This window comes from Triticum dicoccoides, chromosome 2B (assembly GCF_002162155.2).
Source record: "Triticum dicoccoides isolate Atlit2015 ecotype Zavitan chromosome 2B, WEW_v2.0, whole genome shotgun sequence".
NCBI lineage: Eukaryota > Viridiplantae > Streptophyta > Magnoliopsida > Poales > Poaceae > Triticum > Triticum dicoccoides.
The window spans coordinates 458,219,168-458,236,291 of NC_041383.1; the positions used below are offsets into that span (position 1 = coordinate 458,219,168).

The 17,124-nt window shown below is 45.8% G+C and overlaps 2 protein-coding genes across 2 annotated transcripts; both read right to left on the reverse strand.

The window, feature by feature from the left end:
- Window positions 1-1,452: 1,452 nt before the first annotated feature.
- Window positions 1,453-2,760, reverse strand: LOC119364189. Its single transcript, XM_037629615.1, has 4 exons — window positions 2,371-2,760; window positions 2,087-2,197; window positions 1,891-1,971; window positions 1,453-1,800 (listed from the first exon to the last, which is right to left on the reverse strand). The coding sequence occupies exons 1-4, from the start codon at window positions 2,617-2,619 to the stop codon at window positions 1,726-1,728; spliced, it is 516 nt and encodes a 171-aa protein (XP_037485512.1). The 5' UTR covers window positions 2,620-2,760; the 3' UTR covers window positions 1,453-1,725.
- Window positions 2,761-4,565: 1,805 nt separating this feature from the next.
- Window positions 4,566-6,644, reverse strand: LOC119364190 (DNA-binding protein S1FA2). The gene is made up of 2 exons (XM_037629616.1): window positions 6,472-6,644; window positions 4,566-5,087 (listed from the first exon to the last, which is right to left on the reverse strand). The coding sequence occupies exons 1-2, from the start codon at window positions 6,496-6,498 to the stop codon at window positions 4,872-4,874; spliced, it is 243 nt and encodes an 80-aa protein (XP_037485513.1). The 5' UTR covers window positions 6,499-6,644; the 3' UTR covers window positions 4,566-4,871.
- Window positions 6,645-17,124: the final 10,480 nt, after the last annotated feature.

Genomic DNA, 17,124 nt, shown 5'->3' on the forward strand with positions numbered 1-17,124 from the left:
ATACCCCATCATCTAGGCTAAAGAATATTGATGAAGGGTTGAGTGCATGTCACACAATCGTTTGTTTTATGTGCCTTCTACAAATATCCGCTGCAACATGGGCGTGTCATCATCTAGTTTTTGAGATGTCTTGTATCATCGGAAGTCCTTTTAACATAAATACAAATACAGGGCCTTTTCCCTAATTAAGAAGTCATAGTACCTATATTGCCTGTGATGGCTGAACAATCCACGTACTTTTCGTGGTGTCACCTAAAATTAGGAGCACTAGAACAGCTGACAGCCTGACAACATTATATTGACTTATTGTACGCGGCCGTGTACGTACGTGTGCTAATACGATTGCAGGTCAGTCTCGCCTATCACTTTCGAGCTTTAATCCACCTCCTCCTCATCGAAATGGGGACATGCATAAACGGACCCCGACTCCAGCCAATGCCTTTTGCTACAGTTTTGTTTCGGGTCCGGTACGGCGCGCCAACTAGTAACTGGCTCATTAAACTGATGCCAGCGCCAGATCGCCATTACTGCCCTCATCTACTTCTCGGCGTACTGTTTCAAGTGCAATAGGCAGCAATCACATCTACGACTTTGCATTGTAACCAGCACCATCTTGCAGAGAGTGGAGTGAAGAGATGTGTGACATGACAAGGACTGACGATCCGGTGGACGTACCAGTAAGTACGTACTCACCTAAGCATGCACGTACCATAATTGAACAGCTTGATGGCGTGATGGCTGGAGCCACAAGTACTGACATTATTCGCCTATTCGGTGATGTAATGTCACCACACCATACCAGCTGGTCCATACTCATCAGTCCTTGCTCCGGCATGGAGCCAAAAGATAGCTAGCTTCGTGTCTTGGGCCTTTAATTTGCGTGCGCTAATCACCTGGGGTTCATGTGGCCTGTCTCGTCGATGGCCTATCTATATGTATCAGCATCATGAGTCATGGCTACCCCTCCATCTCACTCACTCACTCACTCAGCACTCAGGGACCAGCTAGCCACCTGCATCATGAGTCAGTCATCTACCAAGAAGCAAGCGCTCATCATTTCCTTTCCTGGAGCTTAATTAAATGTTACCTAGGTCGATCCGACCAAGTTTTGCAGCTAAACGTGACGTTTTAACCTCCTGGTTAGTACCCGCTGGCTCTAGCCACCCACCAGTTCGTTATGGGTGTCAGTGAGGTGGTTGCTGACCAGCAGGATCGGTGCTGATGGTGTTGCAAGATCGACAGTGCTGAGCTGCTGACCTTTCAAATCGGAAACTGCAAGAGCACCCTTTTTGGGACAGTACTAGGTGGGCTACTTAAGTATTAACGGAAGAATCAATGGGCACCTCCCGTCGGCCTCTCTAGCATATTATCTGCAGCTAACAACGACAACAATGGATGAACGATCAACATTGGCCAAGAATGAATGAACACACACGACACCAATTCCAGCGATGTTCACCCTTTTTTTGTCAGTCTTGTTCCTTGGTCCCTTTCGTTTAAATACGTCGACAACGACACTGCAACAAGATGGACTCAACAAACCCGTCAATCACAAGGAAGCAAGCAACAAGAAAGGCGAAAATTAAAGAAGAATCGCTCACGACATGGTGTGAGTTACAAGCTGACACGTACAGATCACATACATTCAAATCCATGGGACGGGCAGAGATTGCACAGCGAAATTAAGCTCTCGGGGGTGGTAATTAACATTATTATTACGTCTAACTAATAGAGTGAATCGACTGTCTTGTTGAGCTCTTCAAGCTTCTTCATCCTCATCCTCTCGCTTTCGCTCACCAGCTGCAGATGAAGAGCCGAGTAAAGTGATCAATGCTACTAACCTGACAGATATATTTATAAGTAAGACAAGAAGAAGACGAGGTGATGCACCTCTATTAGCCTGTTGACAAGTATGGCCTTCTCCTTGCTCTTCTCGTTGTACGCCTCGAGAATCTCCTTGTATTCTTTCTCCTGTTTTGTAAGTTTTCTCAATTCAAGAACAATTAAGTCCACATGCCAATTTACGTACGAATGCATGCAGTGAAAGTAAGTAGAATTTCTATCACGTCCAGGAAGTCTTTGTCACCTTCTTGACGCAGCTCTTGCTGAGAGGCTTGAGCTGGCGGTTGACGGTGTCGATCCGCCGCTGTATTGATTCCACCTCCTTCCTGGTAGGATCGGCCATCCCCTCCAGCTCCTACAAAACACAAACACAAAGCTATGATGGTTTAGGCTCAATCTCAGTATCATTTTTGTTGTTACAAACTTCAGTGGCTCAGCTGAAACAAACTGATCGTTCAAGAGTACGTCATTTTGGGTCTCCAATATTAATGACTCAACTGAAAAGTATTACTACTCCTAGGTACCTACCTGTCGTATGAATGCTAGGCGCTTGGACTCCTCCTCGACGCGGCCAAGCTGCGCGAACACCTTGTCCCTGACCTCCATCTTCTTCCTCTCGATCTGCTCCTCCTTGGCCTTGAACACGGAGAGCGCCGACCTGGACGACCCCTCCCCCTCTGACGCCTCCTCGCTGCCGCTGGACAGTGACGACGGGTGCTTCACCCGCAGCACCATCTGCATCGGCGCCTGCTGCTGTTGCTCCACCTCCCCCTGCATCTTACTATCCTTCCTCCCTTCCTTCCTCCCTTCCTTCCTATGGATCGATCGACGCACGTCACGTAACGTAATCAATCGACTCTTGAGTTGCTACTAGTTGGCGTAGTAGTATTCTCTCTTCTTCCTATATCTTGTCTTCACGGCCGGGGCGGCTCCCCGCCACTTATATGATATCACCAACCGGCGGCGAGTCCTTGTCGCTTTTCGCCCTCCCATGCTTATCGTCTACGCAACATACAACATGGCCGCGGAACTCGTAATGCGATCGATCGATCCTGCTGTACGTACAGTATAAAAAGGCAAATGGAGGTGAAACGGCTGCGTCGCGCAATGCTAGGGGCCCGGGTAGGAAACAAAACAAAAAAGGCGGAGGTAATTCAAATCGAAGGACGGAAGCATCATTTCAGTGGTTTGCATGCATGTGGCCGGGTGATCGCGCGAGGAGCGTATGTACGTGCGCCGAACCAACCAACGATCGCTTCAGCCAGAAACCATGTCGATCGTATTGTATTGCTACTATCTGCCCTGCACCTGTAGTTGGCCTGTGTTAGGTGAGCTGCCGTGCCGTCTTGGCTGGCAGGCTGGCTGGCTGGGGTCGAGTGCAAGTAACTCTTCCTCTCGCTGTCTCTCGACAGGGATCGGACTGTGCAGCTCAGTGCAGTGCGGGGGAAGTGATTCGGGTGAGCCGGCGCATGCATGTCTCCTTGTATATGTCTTTCTTTGCACTTTGGCCGTTTGGCGTACCTTTTGAATGGCTAAGCTATACTCCCTCTGTAAACTAATATAAGAACGTTTAGATCACTATTTTAATTATCTAAACGCTCTTATATTAGTTTACGGAGGGAGTACTAGATACGTAGATAGGTAGCTTTGGGTTGCGGCAGCTGGGGATTAGCTAGGAAGACGATCGAGGGAGACAAGCCGTCTGCAACGCGAGGCTTGGATTGGAAGACACACAAATACTGTGGTGGATGCGTGTTGTCGTCCGTCAGCCACTACAGTGGTCACTAGCTGGAGTGAAGGCAACATGCTAGCTAGCAGATGCTATGGGACAAGAAGGTCGGTTTTTCTTGTTGAGTTGGTTGCGCTCTCATCTTTTGATCAAACAGCTAGCCCGATCGAGGGGAAGAGCGGGAAAGGAGACAAGCCGGAGCAGATTTTCCAACCAGTGCGAGGTATCTCTGGTGTATGTAGTTAAGGTGTTAACCATGAGCACCCTGCCGGTCTATAGTACCATTTCCGTGTATCATCTGACATTTGGTAGGAAATTTTGCATTGATTCTAGCTTAATATTTATTTTCCTTTAAAACCTGGAGGATAGAAACCAATCCTATTATGTAGGAATAGGAATCCATTTCTATGAACCAAAGAGCTCTAAAGGGGAAAATTCCTATAAGAATCAAACAAGACCGATCTGGATTCCAATGGAATTCATCTAAACCAAAGGAGACCTGATCTACGAAACCCTGGTATGAGCTGGCTCAGTTGAAGAGTCAATCTGTATACGGTATGAGTTGACATCATTGCCTTTAGTCCATGTATACAAAGCTAATTAGAGCCAATCATCAACTCTTTGGCACCTCCGTGTCATCTACTAGGTCCACTTCAGCAAAGACGACGGGGTCGACATATCAACATGATTGTCACCAAAACAGGCTGTGTGGACCGAACAGTTCCTAAAGCTCATGGTTCCAGTTTGAGGCGCAATGGAGTTTGGATTATGAGAACTTCATAACTTGAGAGGACTCGAGGGGTAAGTGCCAAGGGATTACCTGTTTTGCATTCAAGATAACAAATACAGTACCTCTCCTTTTCCCATATAACAAAGCAAAATCGCAGGACGGTCAATTTTGCACAGGCAATAAAAGTGATCAACATGCTCTGGCAGAGGACTGATGGGAGTATCTTTGGCAGCATGAAACTTTGACGACTTAAAAGGACTGAGGGACGCCAAACCACAATGCAACACAACATACCAAACTGCAAACGGCTACACAGGTTTCACAAGTTCGCCACAGATGAACCCCATCAAAGCTTTAAATTAAAAAACTATGACCAGATAACGGCTCAATTTAGGCTAAGGTTTATCAGTCGCTTAAATAAGGTGTCCAATACCGACGATGTACCACTCAAGACAAGGCTTCTACATAAACAGTCGCTCAACACTGCAGCTCCAGCTGGTATATATTTTTTATCAGGTAAAAAAAGGAGCCCAGCATAAAGCAATCGACATGAGAAATCGATGGGTCTCTTCACTCCCCTGGTGCAGAAACCCCTTGCTTCAGCTTTTCCCTCTTGAGCTTCTTCTTGGAGACTGGCTTCTTCTTCTTCGGAGGGAGCGTCTTCTGCGCATACAGGTACAGCGCATAGTTCCCAACAAAGAAAAGCAGCAGGGTGGTCGCAACCACAAGCAGGACTATCATTCCAGGGTTCAGGCCCTTGTTCACCTCTTCGATGATTACATTGTTCTGAAGATAAAGAGATGATCTATCAGAAGCTATAGCATATATACTTTTGTGAAAACAAAACAAACGTAGGTGCATAGAGCTTGCGCGGATTATAGCTTACTAGGTTAGCAAGAAAAAGTCACATACTTCACAGTTTCGCATGCTCAGATTATCAACGATCGTTCCCAATATATAATAATAAACACTTCTAATACAGAGCTGTTGTATGCAGTCACGAGTTTGAAAACAGCACAAACTGAAGCTTAATTTCAATAGATTAGTAATGCTGAAGTTTCATGTATTTACATGTTTCTACACTCACAGCAGAAACTATTTTAGGAATACAAGAAGTCGCAGCTAAAGTGAGAAGTGAAACAGGATTGGTAAAGCTAAGTGGTCAAAGTGAGAGATGCAGGTTCGCTGGCACAAGGATGCACGGGGACATCCAGAAAATCTATATTGCAGTGTCTGAAACTACACATTCATTTAAAACAACAAAGCAATTCATGCCAACAATCAATTTCAGTGGATTCATTAGATAGAAAAATACTAAAACAGTGAGTTTAGGATGTCGAATTAATCACAGAAAAACAGCTACACTCACTAAATGATTTACCTTTCACAGGCAGATAAGTGTAAAACACGCCGTCATGTCGAAAACTTGTACTCCCTCCGTTCCTAAATATTTGTCTTTCTAGGCATTTCAAATCGCTACCACATACGGATGTATGTAGACATATTTTAGAGTGTAGATTCACTCATTTTGCTCCGTATGTAGTCTCTTGTTGAAATATCTAGAAAGACAAATATTTAGGAACGGAGGAAGTAAAACGCATGGTATAAATAGTTACAATAACTATCCTCAGGTACTCGTGACACAAGCCAAGTAAGGGGGTGCGCCACAAATTAAACAACGAAATCAAGTTGGATCAACTATGCAATACTTGAACAGATTAAAATTCACTACTCAGAGCAGCAAACAGTCGCCGAACTTGGCAAGTGAAAAAACAAATCTTCTGAAACAATTCAGCATTTTGCAATCGTTTTTCTATTGTAAAGAACCATGATATGTTGTTACAATTACCACCGAGAAGACATAAGATGATTGCATTAGTTATGCAGATCTAACTATCTGCCCACAGAAATAGGTATGTATGATGCGCAATGGTCAGCGACGAGGCCGGCCACCGCGCGTTTCTACTCGCTACGCAAGCCACGGTGACTAAGTAAGCACCGTCCTTTCACCCGCCGGCGCGGGGAGGTAAATGGCAGATCTGGGTGGCTAGGGGCAAGGCAGATCTGCGAACAACTCGTCTCGCTCTCTCACATCAATAAGCTGACCACAAAGAAGAGCGATCTTGAAACAACGCACTGAAGAAGAAAGAAGTGGCGGAAAATTCCTTACCGCTGACTCCGCGAACTGCTCCGCCATGGCGGCCACGAGATCTGGACCAGGCACCGCACCCTCCTCGCCTTCTGAACCGAAAGATTGGATGGATTAGGCCAGGGGCGAGTAGAAGATGAGCACTGGAGTTCTTCGAGGAGGATGGCTCGTAAGATCTGTGGGTTCCAGAAAAAACTCACCTTTGCGAGCAGCTGCGACCTTTCTTTCTGCGGCCTTCTTACGATCTCCCCCCTTTTGTTTGCCCGTATTGACGTCCTCCTCGCGTGGGTCGTATGGGTTGTTTTGTTTGGAAGTTTCTACGCCACGTCAATTGGTTCTCCTTTCTTATCTTGTTTGGAACGTGACAAAATTCTGCTGTTAGGTTTGTTGCCACCGTGCTAAACCTGATCGTCGACAGCCCGGTCCGACGACCTGGCCCAAAAATACTGGGTCGGCTTCGACCTTCATTTTGCAGCCCAAAAAAAATTGCGGGCTAGGCTTCCACGTGTCGGCAAAGAAACTTCAAGTCCATTTTTTAGTATAGCAACTAGTTAAAGGGTACCAGGAAAATAAAATTACTCCCTCCGTTCCAAAATAGATGACTCAACTTTATACTAAAGTTAATATAAAATCGAGTCATCTATTTTGGAACGGAGGGAGTACTTAAAGGGTACCCCTTGCCGGGACCATTTTTACGGTACCCTGTACTGCTGATGAGAGAGGGAGCAGTATATTCAAATCTGGCCATTGATTTTCTAAGTGTAGGATAGACATCTTGTTTTCTACGCAACACTAGACTCAGCCGATTGATCTGTTTTGCCCCCTTCTCCCTGCCGTCGCCCGTGGCCAGCCGCCTCGACCAACGCCATGTCGGGGTGCTCAGCCATGGGAGAGCGTATGTTGACGCCTCATGGCGAGTGGAGGGAGACCTGCACCACGCTGCTGACCACCCGGTCCAAAAACAAGGTGGAGAAAAGGTAGCCAGGCTGGCGAAGGAGGAGGAGGAGGTAGTAGCCATGCTGTGAAGGGGTTGTAGCCATCCCGTGAAGGTGCTATTGCGATGCCGTGACGGCCAGAACCTTAGTGACGTCGTCGGCGGATAATGGCGACTAGAAATCAAGATGTCGCTCGTGCCGGCAGCGGCGGGAATCCTACAGAGCGGGCCGGGGCAGCCAACCGCCATGGTGTCATCTGGCCGGGACGGCCAGCCGCCGTCGCGGGCGAGCAGCGTGCGCCTGGAGCCATTGGATGCCCAGAAGGCGTAGACGTCGGTTCGGAGGTCATGCACCGAGCAGCGGTCCACTCGCCGGAGGACGAGACGGCGGGGCTGAGGTCGGCGACGCGGCCAAGCCGGCGAGAGGCGGCGCGTGCTACCAGAGGGGAGGACGGCGGAGTAGACGGACCACAACTCCGGCGCGGGACGCCGACAGGGACCTCTGCAGACGAAGACAAGGAGGTAGCAGTGGCGAGTGAGCGCTGGAGTGACGGTGTCCCATGGGAGCAGCGGCGAGTCCTCGAACGCCTCGCGGCAGGAGGAAGAGGAAGACGAGGGAGGGACGGGGGAGAGAAGCGGGGCGATGATGGCGAGGAAAAGGGCCTAACTCGGCAGCCTCCTGATCCGCCGTAGGTCGCTAGGCGCACGCCGCGGCGGCCGGAACCTTAGTGGACTCGTATACTGGAGGACAGCAGCGACGCGGTGCAAGCCATACCGCGTGCAATTCCACTAGCAAAATTGGCGCAGTACAGATCGCTCCCCACCATTAGATTTCACAGATGAACAGCCCACATTTCTCGTAGGGTACCATAAAAGAGCTCCTTGCCGGAGCCCCTCAAAAGCCACTTTGGTGAGTTGAGGTATGTCCACCTACCGTCATGTGTCGCATTCTGGACGCTCTCTCAGGATTTTGTTTATTTATTTGTTTTTCATATTTTGAGGCTTTAGATGGGTTTTTTGGTTTTTTTTGTTTTTTCATTTTCTCCTGGTTTTTTATGCCTTTTCTGTGAAAATTACAGATTTGCTTCTTGTGGAGGCACATCTCTACTACCGCGAGAAGCATAGTTGTGTCTCTTGAGTTTTTTCTTTCACGAGAAGCACAATTGTGCCTCTCGCAAAAGCAAAAATATATATGTTCTTTTGTCTTCCATGAGAGGCGTGGATTTGCGGTTTTTTGCTTCCATGTGAAACACAGATTTGCTTTCGCATGAAGCACAGTTGTGCCTCTGGCAAAGAAAAAATGCGTCTTGTTTTGCATCGCGAAGGCACACATTTGCTTGTGTGAAAAGCATAGTTGTGCCTCTCAAAAAGGCAAACAACATGTTTTCGACACAGGTTTTTTCTTTTAGGTTTTTCCTTTTTTTCCATGAAAAGAAGATCCATCAACATCTATGAACATGAGATCTAATTTCGAATATCTCGACACGACACCATGGAAAAATATCGTATTGGAATCACCTGTCGGGATAAACTGAGAGTTTGAATGTTGGTACCACTTGAGTTCCTCCTCGCACAACATGCGAGCTAACTGGGCATTCGATTGACTCTTGATCTCTATTTCGAGGTCATAGAGAGGTCTAATCTCTGCCAGAGCTTCTAAATCATCAATAATAGATGAAAGACGAAGCTTCTCCTTTTTGAGGATACCCGCAGTGTGCCTAGCCCATCCAACAAGGAACTTACATAATGGACGCATTTTGTTGTTCCATATGTGTATTGGGGTAAGCCCGGCAACCGGTTTATCCCACACCTCCTCAACATCTCTTATGAAACTCTATTGGAAATCTATCAGGTCCAGGAGCCTTATTCTGTTTCATTTGTGTTACCTCGTCAAACACCTCTTTCTCACTAAACGGAGTAGTCAAAATCTCGTTTTCGTCTGTGTTGAGTTGAGAAATATCCCCTATTGCACCCTCATCAAGCGACACAAAATTATCTTCGGGGGGCCCAAAAAGTTTAGGTCTTATAGCTTGATAAATCTTCCAAGGAGCCTTGTCTTTGGGCGGTGGTCGATCATGAATTCGTGATGTCGTGAGCTCGACTTGTCGGGATACCTTATGATTAAATCCTAAGGAGCCCTTAGAGGATTAGAATCCTTAGGAAAGAAAGTGCGGGGCTCCCTTCCTAGCCTCCGCCCCTGCAGTCCCGCTGGTGGCCACTCCGGCCCCGGCGGCCACCAAACCTCGCCGGTGGTCACACCGACCCCGGTGACCTCCTTCTCCGATCCGATCCAATCGGCTCTTTCTCTCATGGCTCTTTTAGATTTCAACTTCACTCTTGGAAAAGCTTTCGAAGAGTATGTCAAGAAGCAGTGCAATGCAGCCGTCAATGCCAAAGATGAGCCTGGATCTCCCAAGTTCTTCCTCGTGGTGGAGTTCACCAGGTTGGGGATTCGGCTCAACCCAGAATCGGTGAGCCTAATCATCCAAGCATCCTTTGGGGGCACTGCCAAGCTTTTTAAGGTATCTCATCTGCGCAATTGGTCATACAAATTATTTCGCTGGAAGTGGGATTTGAAATCATTAGAGGTGGAAATCTGTCTTCCAATCTTTTTGCCATGAATTTTCTTCTCTGGGGAGAGGGAGATGATGATCTCAAGGATCTTTACCTTAGTTATCACAATGCGGTTAACAAGAATTGGATCACTATGACCAACTCAAGATCTCGTCGATCATACGCCCAGGCTGTTCAAGAGCCAAACTTCTTTTCCTCCCATAGTTTGCAGTCAGCTGCATCCAACCCTGCTGATTCAAATCTCTCTTCCCATGATCGCGTGCAGCAACAGTCAAGCAGCCGTGTTAATGCCATATTAACTTCACCCAATAATACAGCGCTGGGAAGGGCGGGATCTTCGCGTTTCAAATCTATGGGCCATGCGGCCCATGCCTCTGCAGGCCATTTCTGTGTGCGCTGTCTTATGACGGGCCACCTGAGGCCCAAGTGCCAAAATAAGATCCGTTGCAAGGCCTGCAAACGATGGGGGCATATTGCGGTGAATTGTCGATTCCGACCCGAGATTGCCGTTCCACCTTCCCCTTCTGATAGAGCAAATCAATCTCTGTTGGTAGCTAATCGTGAATCGGGAAACAACGCTCAGCCGGACCCAGTTGTCAGTGGCACTATCATTCCGTCTCCCCGTAATGGCGGCACTGCTGAATATTTACTGCCTCCTACTCGGGACTCTTCCACTGCTGCTTTTCCACCTCTCTCTCACCGCCCTCTTCAGTCTCATCAGTCAAATCGCCAAAACAGGGTTTCTCCATTGCTCCACCCCACCACCTATGTTCAGGCGACGCCGTCAGTCATGGCCACCTTCCCTTTCGATCCGACGCCATTTCTGCTCCCTGGTACTCACGCCATTGAGGTGGAAGGAAGGACGACTTGTGCTCGTGTCATCCATGGTGATATGCAGCCTTCCAATGAGAATCTTGCTATTGCAACTCTGGTTCCAATGCCCCAAGGTGAAGTTGCCTTTACCAATGTCCGAGATGTCCTTACTGATTTTCTGGTTTCGCAACGAGTTGTATTCTCTTCCATCTCCAAATGCCCTTTCGGTCAAGCTTTTGTTAGATGCAACAGCAAGGCAGACAGAGATTCATTGGTCAATAGGAGTCCTCATCCATTTGATGATATACACATTATTTTTCAAAAGCATGATCAAGGCTTGAACTAGAGGAAATTTAATCTGGCTAGAGACTGTTGGCTGCTTTTAGTTGGATTTCCAGCAGATCTTCGTTGCGTGTCTGAGCTGAATAATGCGGTCTCAAGTTTTGGCAAGCTCCTCTCTTGGGACAAGGTGAAAACTATGGATGCTGCAGTGGTTGTTAAGGTGAGGATTGATGCCCTTATGGATGTCCTAGTTAGTTTGGCCGTGACGGGTGACATGCACTTTGAAGGGGAATCCTGGACTTGCCCAGTCATCATTTTTCAGGAGGAACTGTTAGGAGGGGGGCCCAATGAGGATCCAATTCCTATGGATGGAAATCCACATCCTAGGCCCCCTAAGCAGCAGCATCATCCTAACCAGCACAATCTGTTCTTTGGACCAGTCCCACAGCATGACAACAATGAGCAACATGACAATGTGCAGAATGATCATAATGAGGAAACAGAGGATGCAGAGGAACAATGGTGGGACCATTGGGCTATGCCCCCTATCAATAATGTTCAGGATAACCAGCATGAAGAGCCACCTGCTGTGGAGATGGAACATAGTGGCCTCACACTCTCTCTTGGAGTTGACTCTAACAGTGTTGGATCTGCTCACTCTGTGCATGTTCCTGCTAATCTGCAGTTGTTTGGGGATCTGTTAGCCCCTCCCGAGCCTCCAGCTATTAGTGAGGAGATGCATCTGCCTCTTGACCTCAACATGCCCCTGGGAGTTGTGATGCAACCTTTGCAGCTTGAGCTCCCTCCAGTTGTGCAGCAGGAGAATGTTATTGTGCAACATGAGCTTGTCCCCCTGCATGTTGCTGCAGTGTTGCAGCAGGAACAACCAGCTGTTGCTTCCAGTGCTATTCAGATGACTGCTGGGCAGCATTTGCAAGATTTACCACAGCCTCACATTCCAAATCCTACCAATCAGTTGGTTCAAAACAATCTGTCTAATGATCAAGTGCCACTGGGTTCAGCTGATATTCAGAATTGCAGCGTGCTACAACAAGAGACAGTTCAAGTTACAGATAACAATTTGGTTGATACTGCAGTTGTTTCTCTGGTACAAAATGTGGGCACCATCAGTAATAAAGAACTGCCTAGTCCAGATTCAGGTAGTTCTGATCCCCCACCTGGTTTCCCTATTCCTATTTATAAAGATTCTATTCATGTGGGAGCTTTCCAATTATTGCCTGATGTTGCAGACCCTGTCATGCAAAAGATGTTTTTGTCTCAAGCCCAAGAGGACCTGCACTCTGCTTGCGCTGGTGCGGAGGATGATGATCTCTGAAGAAGCACTTTGCTCCAGTAGGTTATCCTAAGGAAGTTGCTCAGGTACCTAATGAATGGGTTAATTTTATTGCTATTAACACCAGAAAGATTTGAATGGGCCAAGCAATTACTTTCATCTTAATTATGGAAGATTATTTCTGCTCAATCACACAGTTCAAACCTGAAACCTTTTGTGGTGCCTGATAAATGTGATTCTGTTCTCCATCCTCTTTGTCAGAATGAGAAGGACAATGAATTGCACTCCTCCACCCTTGCATCCACCCCTCCATCAAAATCTTCGGCTATTGGGATGTCCTCCAGCACTACAGCCATCCAGGTCTACAGAAAGAGGAAGGACAAGGCTCCCCTCATTGAATCTTAGGTGAGAAGGAGTTGCAGAATTCAGCAGTTGAATCATGGATATAGAAAGAAAACTTGCATGGACAGAAACTGTCTACCTTGTAATGTCAATCCTCCTTCAATGCCCAGCAAAGTAGTTAAAAATCTTTCTGTTGCTTTTTGCAAGATTCCTGAGAAGGACTGCTCAGATGATGCTCTCCATCAGGCAAAGAAAAAGAAAGCAGGCGAGGAGAAGGAGGACAAGGAGAATAGCAAGAAGGATGCAAAGAAAGGAGGAGTGCCCAGCCCTGCCTGAAAGACTCACAGAGGCTCTCTTTAGATGTCTTTTATTTTATGGATGTAATGGTTGTGTCCTATCCAGTGCACTTATGTAAGCTCATGTACTCTAGAGAGGTTGAACTGTCACTTTTGCTGCTGTTTCAAACTATGATCTTCTATCTGCGCAAAGTTTTAAAGAGCATCCATTTTCAGTGTCCACAATGTTTCAACAATGAATAAGCAGTGGAAAATTTTGAATTGGAATATTAGAGGCATTAATGACAAAGATAAGTGGTTAGCTATCAAAAATAAAATTGACGAGACATATTGTGACATTCTTTGCATCCAGGAAACTAAGAGGGAAGTTTTTGATAGCAAATATATTAAACAGTTTTGCCCTAAGCGCCTGAATAAGTTCGACTACTAGCCATCTGTGGGTGCTTCTGGAGGATTGTTAGTGGTCTGGAATGAATCCATTTTCTCAGGAGAAACTCTTTCTAAAAATAAATTCTCTATTACCATTTGATTCATTTCGAAGCTCTCCAATTCCACCTGGACTCTTTCAAATATCTATGGACCTTGTCTCTCTGAAGACAGGGTCATTTTCATGGACTGGTTCTCTAATATTCACATTCCTGATGACTGTAATTGGTTGATGCTTGGTGACTTTAATTATATTCGATATCCCTCCGACAGAAACAGAGAAGGAGGTTGCATCAATGACATGTTTCTTTTCAATGAAGCAATAAGCTCTTTGGGCCTGCTTGAAATTCCCCTCAAAGGCAGAGCATTTACATGGAGCAATATGCAAGCTGCACCTTTGCTTGAAAAGCTTGACTGGGTTTTCTCTTCTGAAGCTTGGACTTCTAGCTTCCCAAATACCATGGCGTTGCCTCTTTCTAAACCTATTTCTGATCATATTCCTTGCATCATTAAGATTGGCACCATGATTCCCAAATCAAAAATCTTTATGTTTGAAAACTACTGGATGCAGATTGATAGTTTCAAAGACACAGTGAAAAACATTTGGCAACAAGAGGTCAATGAAACTGATAGTGCTAAGAGGATCACTGCTAAATTTAAAAGATTGAGAAAGGGCTTAAAGATTTGGGCCAAAGAGCTTTCTCAGCTGTCAAAGATAATCCAAGCCTGCAATGATTTCATTCTGTTCTTTGATGCTATTGAAGATTTCAGAACCTTAACCATTGTTGAATGGAATGGTAGAGAGATTGTTAAGAAGCACTTGCTTAATTTGTTGGAAATGCAGAAGACTTACTGGAAGCAAAGAGCAACTATCAAATGGATCTTGAAAGGGGAAGCCAATACAAAACATCTGAAAGTTAAAGCAATTATCAATTACAGGAGGAATTATATTGCTACTTTGCAAGATGAAGCTGGTAGTATGCAAGAGGAGCACCAAGCTAAAGCTACAATTCTTTGGAGGGCCTTTAAGCAAAGATTAAATACCTCGGTGCCCACTTTCAATCTCCTTAACTTGGAAGATCTGATTCAAAAGATGCCAGAACTCATTGAGCTTGACAAGCCTTTCACCAAGAAGAAATTGATGCAGTAGTTAAAGAGCTCCCTTCTGACAAGGCACCATGGCCAGATGGCTTTCATACTGATGTTATCAACACTGCTGGGATATCATTGCTCCAGATTTCTACAAGCTCATTGAAGACTTTTCTGATGGCAAGTTGAATTTACAGAGCATCAACTCCTCTTTTATTACTCTGTTGCCCAAGAAAGATGCACCTGTGAATGCTAATGATTTCAGACCTATATCTTTGCTGAACTGCTCCATCAAAATTATTACTAAGCTTCTGGCTAACAGGTTGCAGGTTGTTATTCTAAAGCTAGTTCATCAGAATCAATATGGGTTTCTTAAAAAGAGATCAATCCAGGATTGTTTTGCTTGGTCATATGAATTCATTCATCAATGCCATCAATCTGGGTAGGAGTTGATTATTCTCAAACTTGATTTTGAGAAAGCTTTTGATATGATTGAGCATGAGGCCATCAGGAACCTACTCATTGCTACAGGTTTTGGACCTAGGTGGATTATGTGGATGGATATGATTTTCTCATCTGGTTTGTCATCTGTGCTTCTAAATGGAGTTCCTGGAAAACAATTCCTCTGTAAGAGGGGGTTAGACAAGGGGATCCTCTCTCACCTTTGCTGTTTGTCATTGCTGCTGACTTGCTTCAAAATATTTTAAATGAAGCTATGAAGAATGGTCTGACCTCTGCTCCTCTGATTAATAATGGTGATCAAGATTTTCCAATAATTCAGTATGCTGATGATACTGTCTTAGTCATGCCAGCCAATGCTGCTCAACTACATCAACTCAAGAGCTTGCTCATGTATTTCACTACTTACACTGGGCTGGGAGTTAACTATGAAAAATCCGTGATTGTCCCCATCAATACTGATAATGATAAGATGCTGGAGTTAGCTCACATTATGGGTTGCAAAGTTGGATATCTGCCTTTCACATACTTGGGGTTACCTGTGTGTCTTCCCAAGACAAAGTTAGAGCACTTTATGCCCATCATGAAGATAATTGAACAAAGACTTGCTGGTTGTTCCTCTTTGCTATCATATGGAGATAAGTTGATTCTGGTTAAGTCTGTGTTCTACAGTTTACCAATCTTCTTCATGTGCACTCTTGTACTGCCAGTTGGTGTCATGGAACGGATTAAAAAATATCTCAAACATTTCTTCTGGAGGAAATATGGAATGGAAGACAGAGGCTCTGCTCTGATTGCTTGGGACAAAGTTTGTCAACCTAAAGACAGAGGAGGGCCAGGAGTGCTTGATATTGCCAGCCATAACAAATGTCTGCTCATGAAGCATGTCCACAAATTCCTCAACCAGCAAGACATTCCTTGGGTAAAGATGATCTGGGAGGCTTATTACCCTAACAGAATGCTTAACACTGCACCACAAGGGTCTTTCTGGTGGAAAAGTATTCTCAAACTTGTCCCTGAATTCAGACAAGTGGATGTTCCCAATTTAGGCTCTGGAAACACTGTTAGATTTTGGCTGGATAACTGGAACCAAGGAGTACTTCAAGAAAAATTCCCAGAGCGATTCTCTTTCAGCAAGCAAGAGCAAATTTCAGTTCAGAAAATCAAAGACTTGGAGGACCTTTCTGTGACGCCCTGATTCAATCATACACTAATCATGCACGCAAATGTGTACAATCAAGATCAGGGACTCACAAGAAGATATCACAACACAACTCTAAAACATAAATAAGTCATACAAGCATCATAATACAAGCCAGGGGCTTCGAGGGCTCGAATACAAGTGCTCGATCATAGACGAGTCAGCGGAAGAAACAATATATGAGTACAGACATAAGTTAAACAAGTTGCCATAAGATGGCTGGCACAAACTGGGATACAGATCAAAAGAGGCACAGGCCTCCTGCCTGGGATCCTCCTAACTACTCCTGGTCGTCGTCAGCGGCCTGCACATAGTAGTATGCACCTCCAGTGTAGTAGGAGTCGTCGGCGATGGTGGCGTCTGGCTCCTGGGCTCCAACGTCTGGTTGCGGCATCCGGGAAGAAGAGGGAAAAGGGGGAAAGAGGGAGCAAAGCAACCGTGAGTACTCATCCAAAGTACTCGCAAGCAAGGATCTACACTACATATGCATGGGTATATGTATAAAGAGGCAATATCGGTGGACTGAACTACAGAATGCCAGAATAAGAGGGGGATAGCTAGTCCTATCGAAGACTACGCTTCTGGCAAACTCCGTCTTGCAGCATATAGAAGAGAGTAGATTGAAGTCCTCCAAGTAGCATCGCATAGCATAATCCTACCCGGCTGTCACGCCCAATATGCGACCCTATCCAAAAGGAACTCGAAGGTCCCACCAAGGATAGACCCTCATATTGAAACGCTTTTGCAAGGTGGATATCATTACATCAACATTACATAATAGATGGGGATACATACAAAAGGCATACAATGCCACACGAATACAACATCATCATACATGAGAGCACCATCCGACTACGGATGAAACACAAACAGAAACTCAAATGACATCCACCCTGCTAGCCCACGCTGCCGTACTGGAACCTATCCCCTGATCGAAGAAGAAGCAGAAGAAGAACTCCAAAAC

What these genes read in the sequence shown, in the direction of transcription:
- LOC119364190 (XM_037629616.1), bottom strand. Translation starts at nt 6,498, where the DNA reads ATGGCGGAGCAGTTCGCGGAGTCAGCG. An exon ending in AGCAGTTCGCGGAGTCAGCG is followed by an intron (nt 5,088 to 6,471) that starts GTAAGGAATTTT and finishes CTTTATCTTCAG; the next exon opens with AACAATGTAATCATCGAAGA.
- LOC119364189 (XM_037629615.1), bottom strand. Translation starts at nt 2,619, where the DNA reads ATGCAGGGGGAGGTGGAGCAACAGCAGCAGGCGCCGATGCAGATGGTG. An exon ending in GCAAGAGCTGCGTCAAGAAG is followed by an intron (nt 1,972 to 2,086) that starts GTGACAAAGACT and finishes CTTACAAAACAG; the next exon opens with GAGAAAGAATACAAGGAGAT. An exon ending in TTGTCAACAGGCTAATAGAG is followed by an intron (nt 1,801 to 1,890) that starts GTGCATCACCTC and finishes CTTCATCTGCAG; the next exon opens with CTGGTGAGCGAAAGCGAGAG.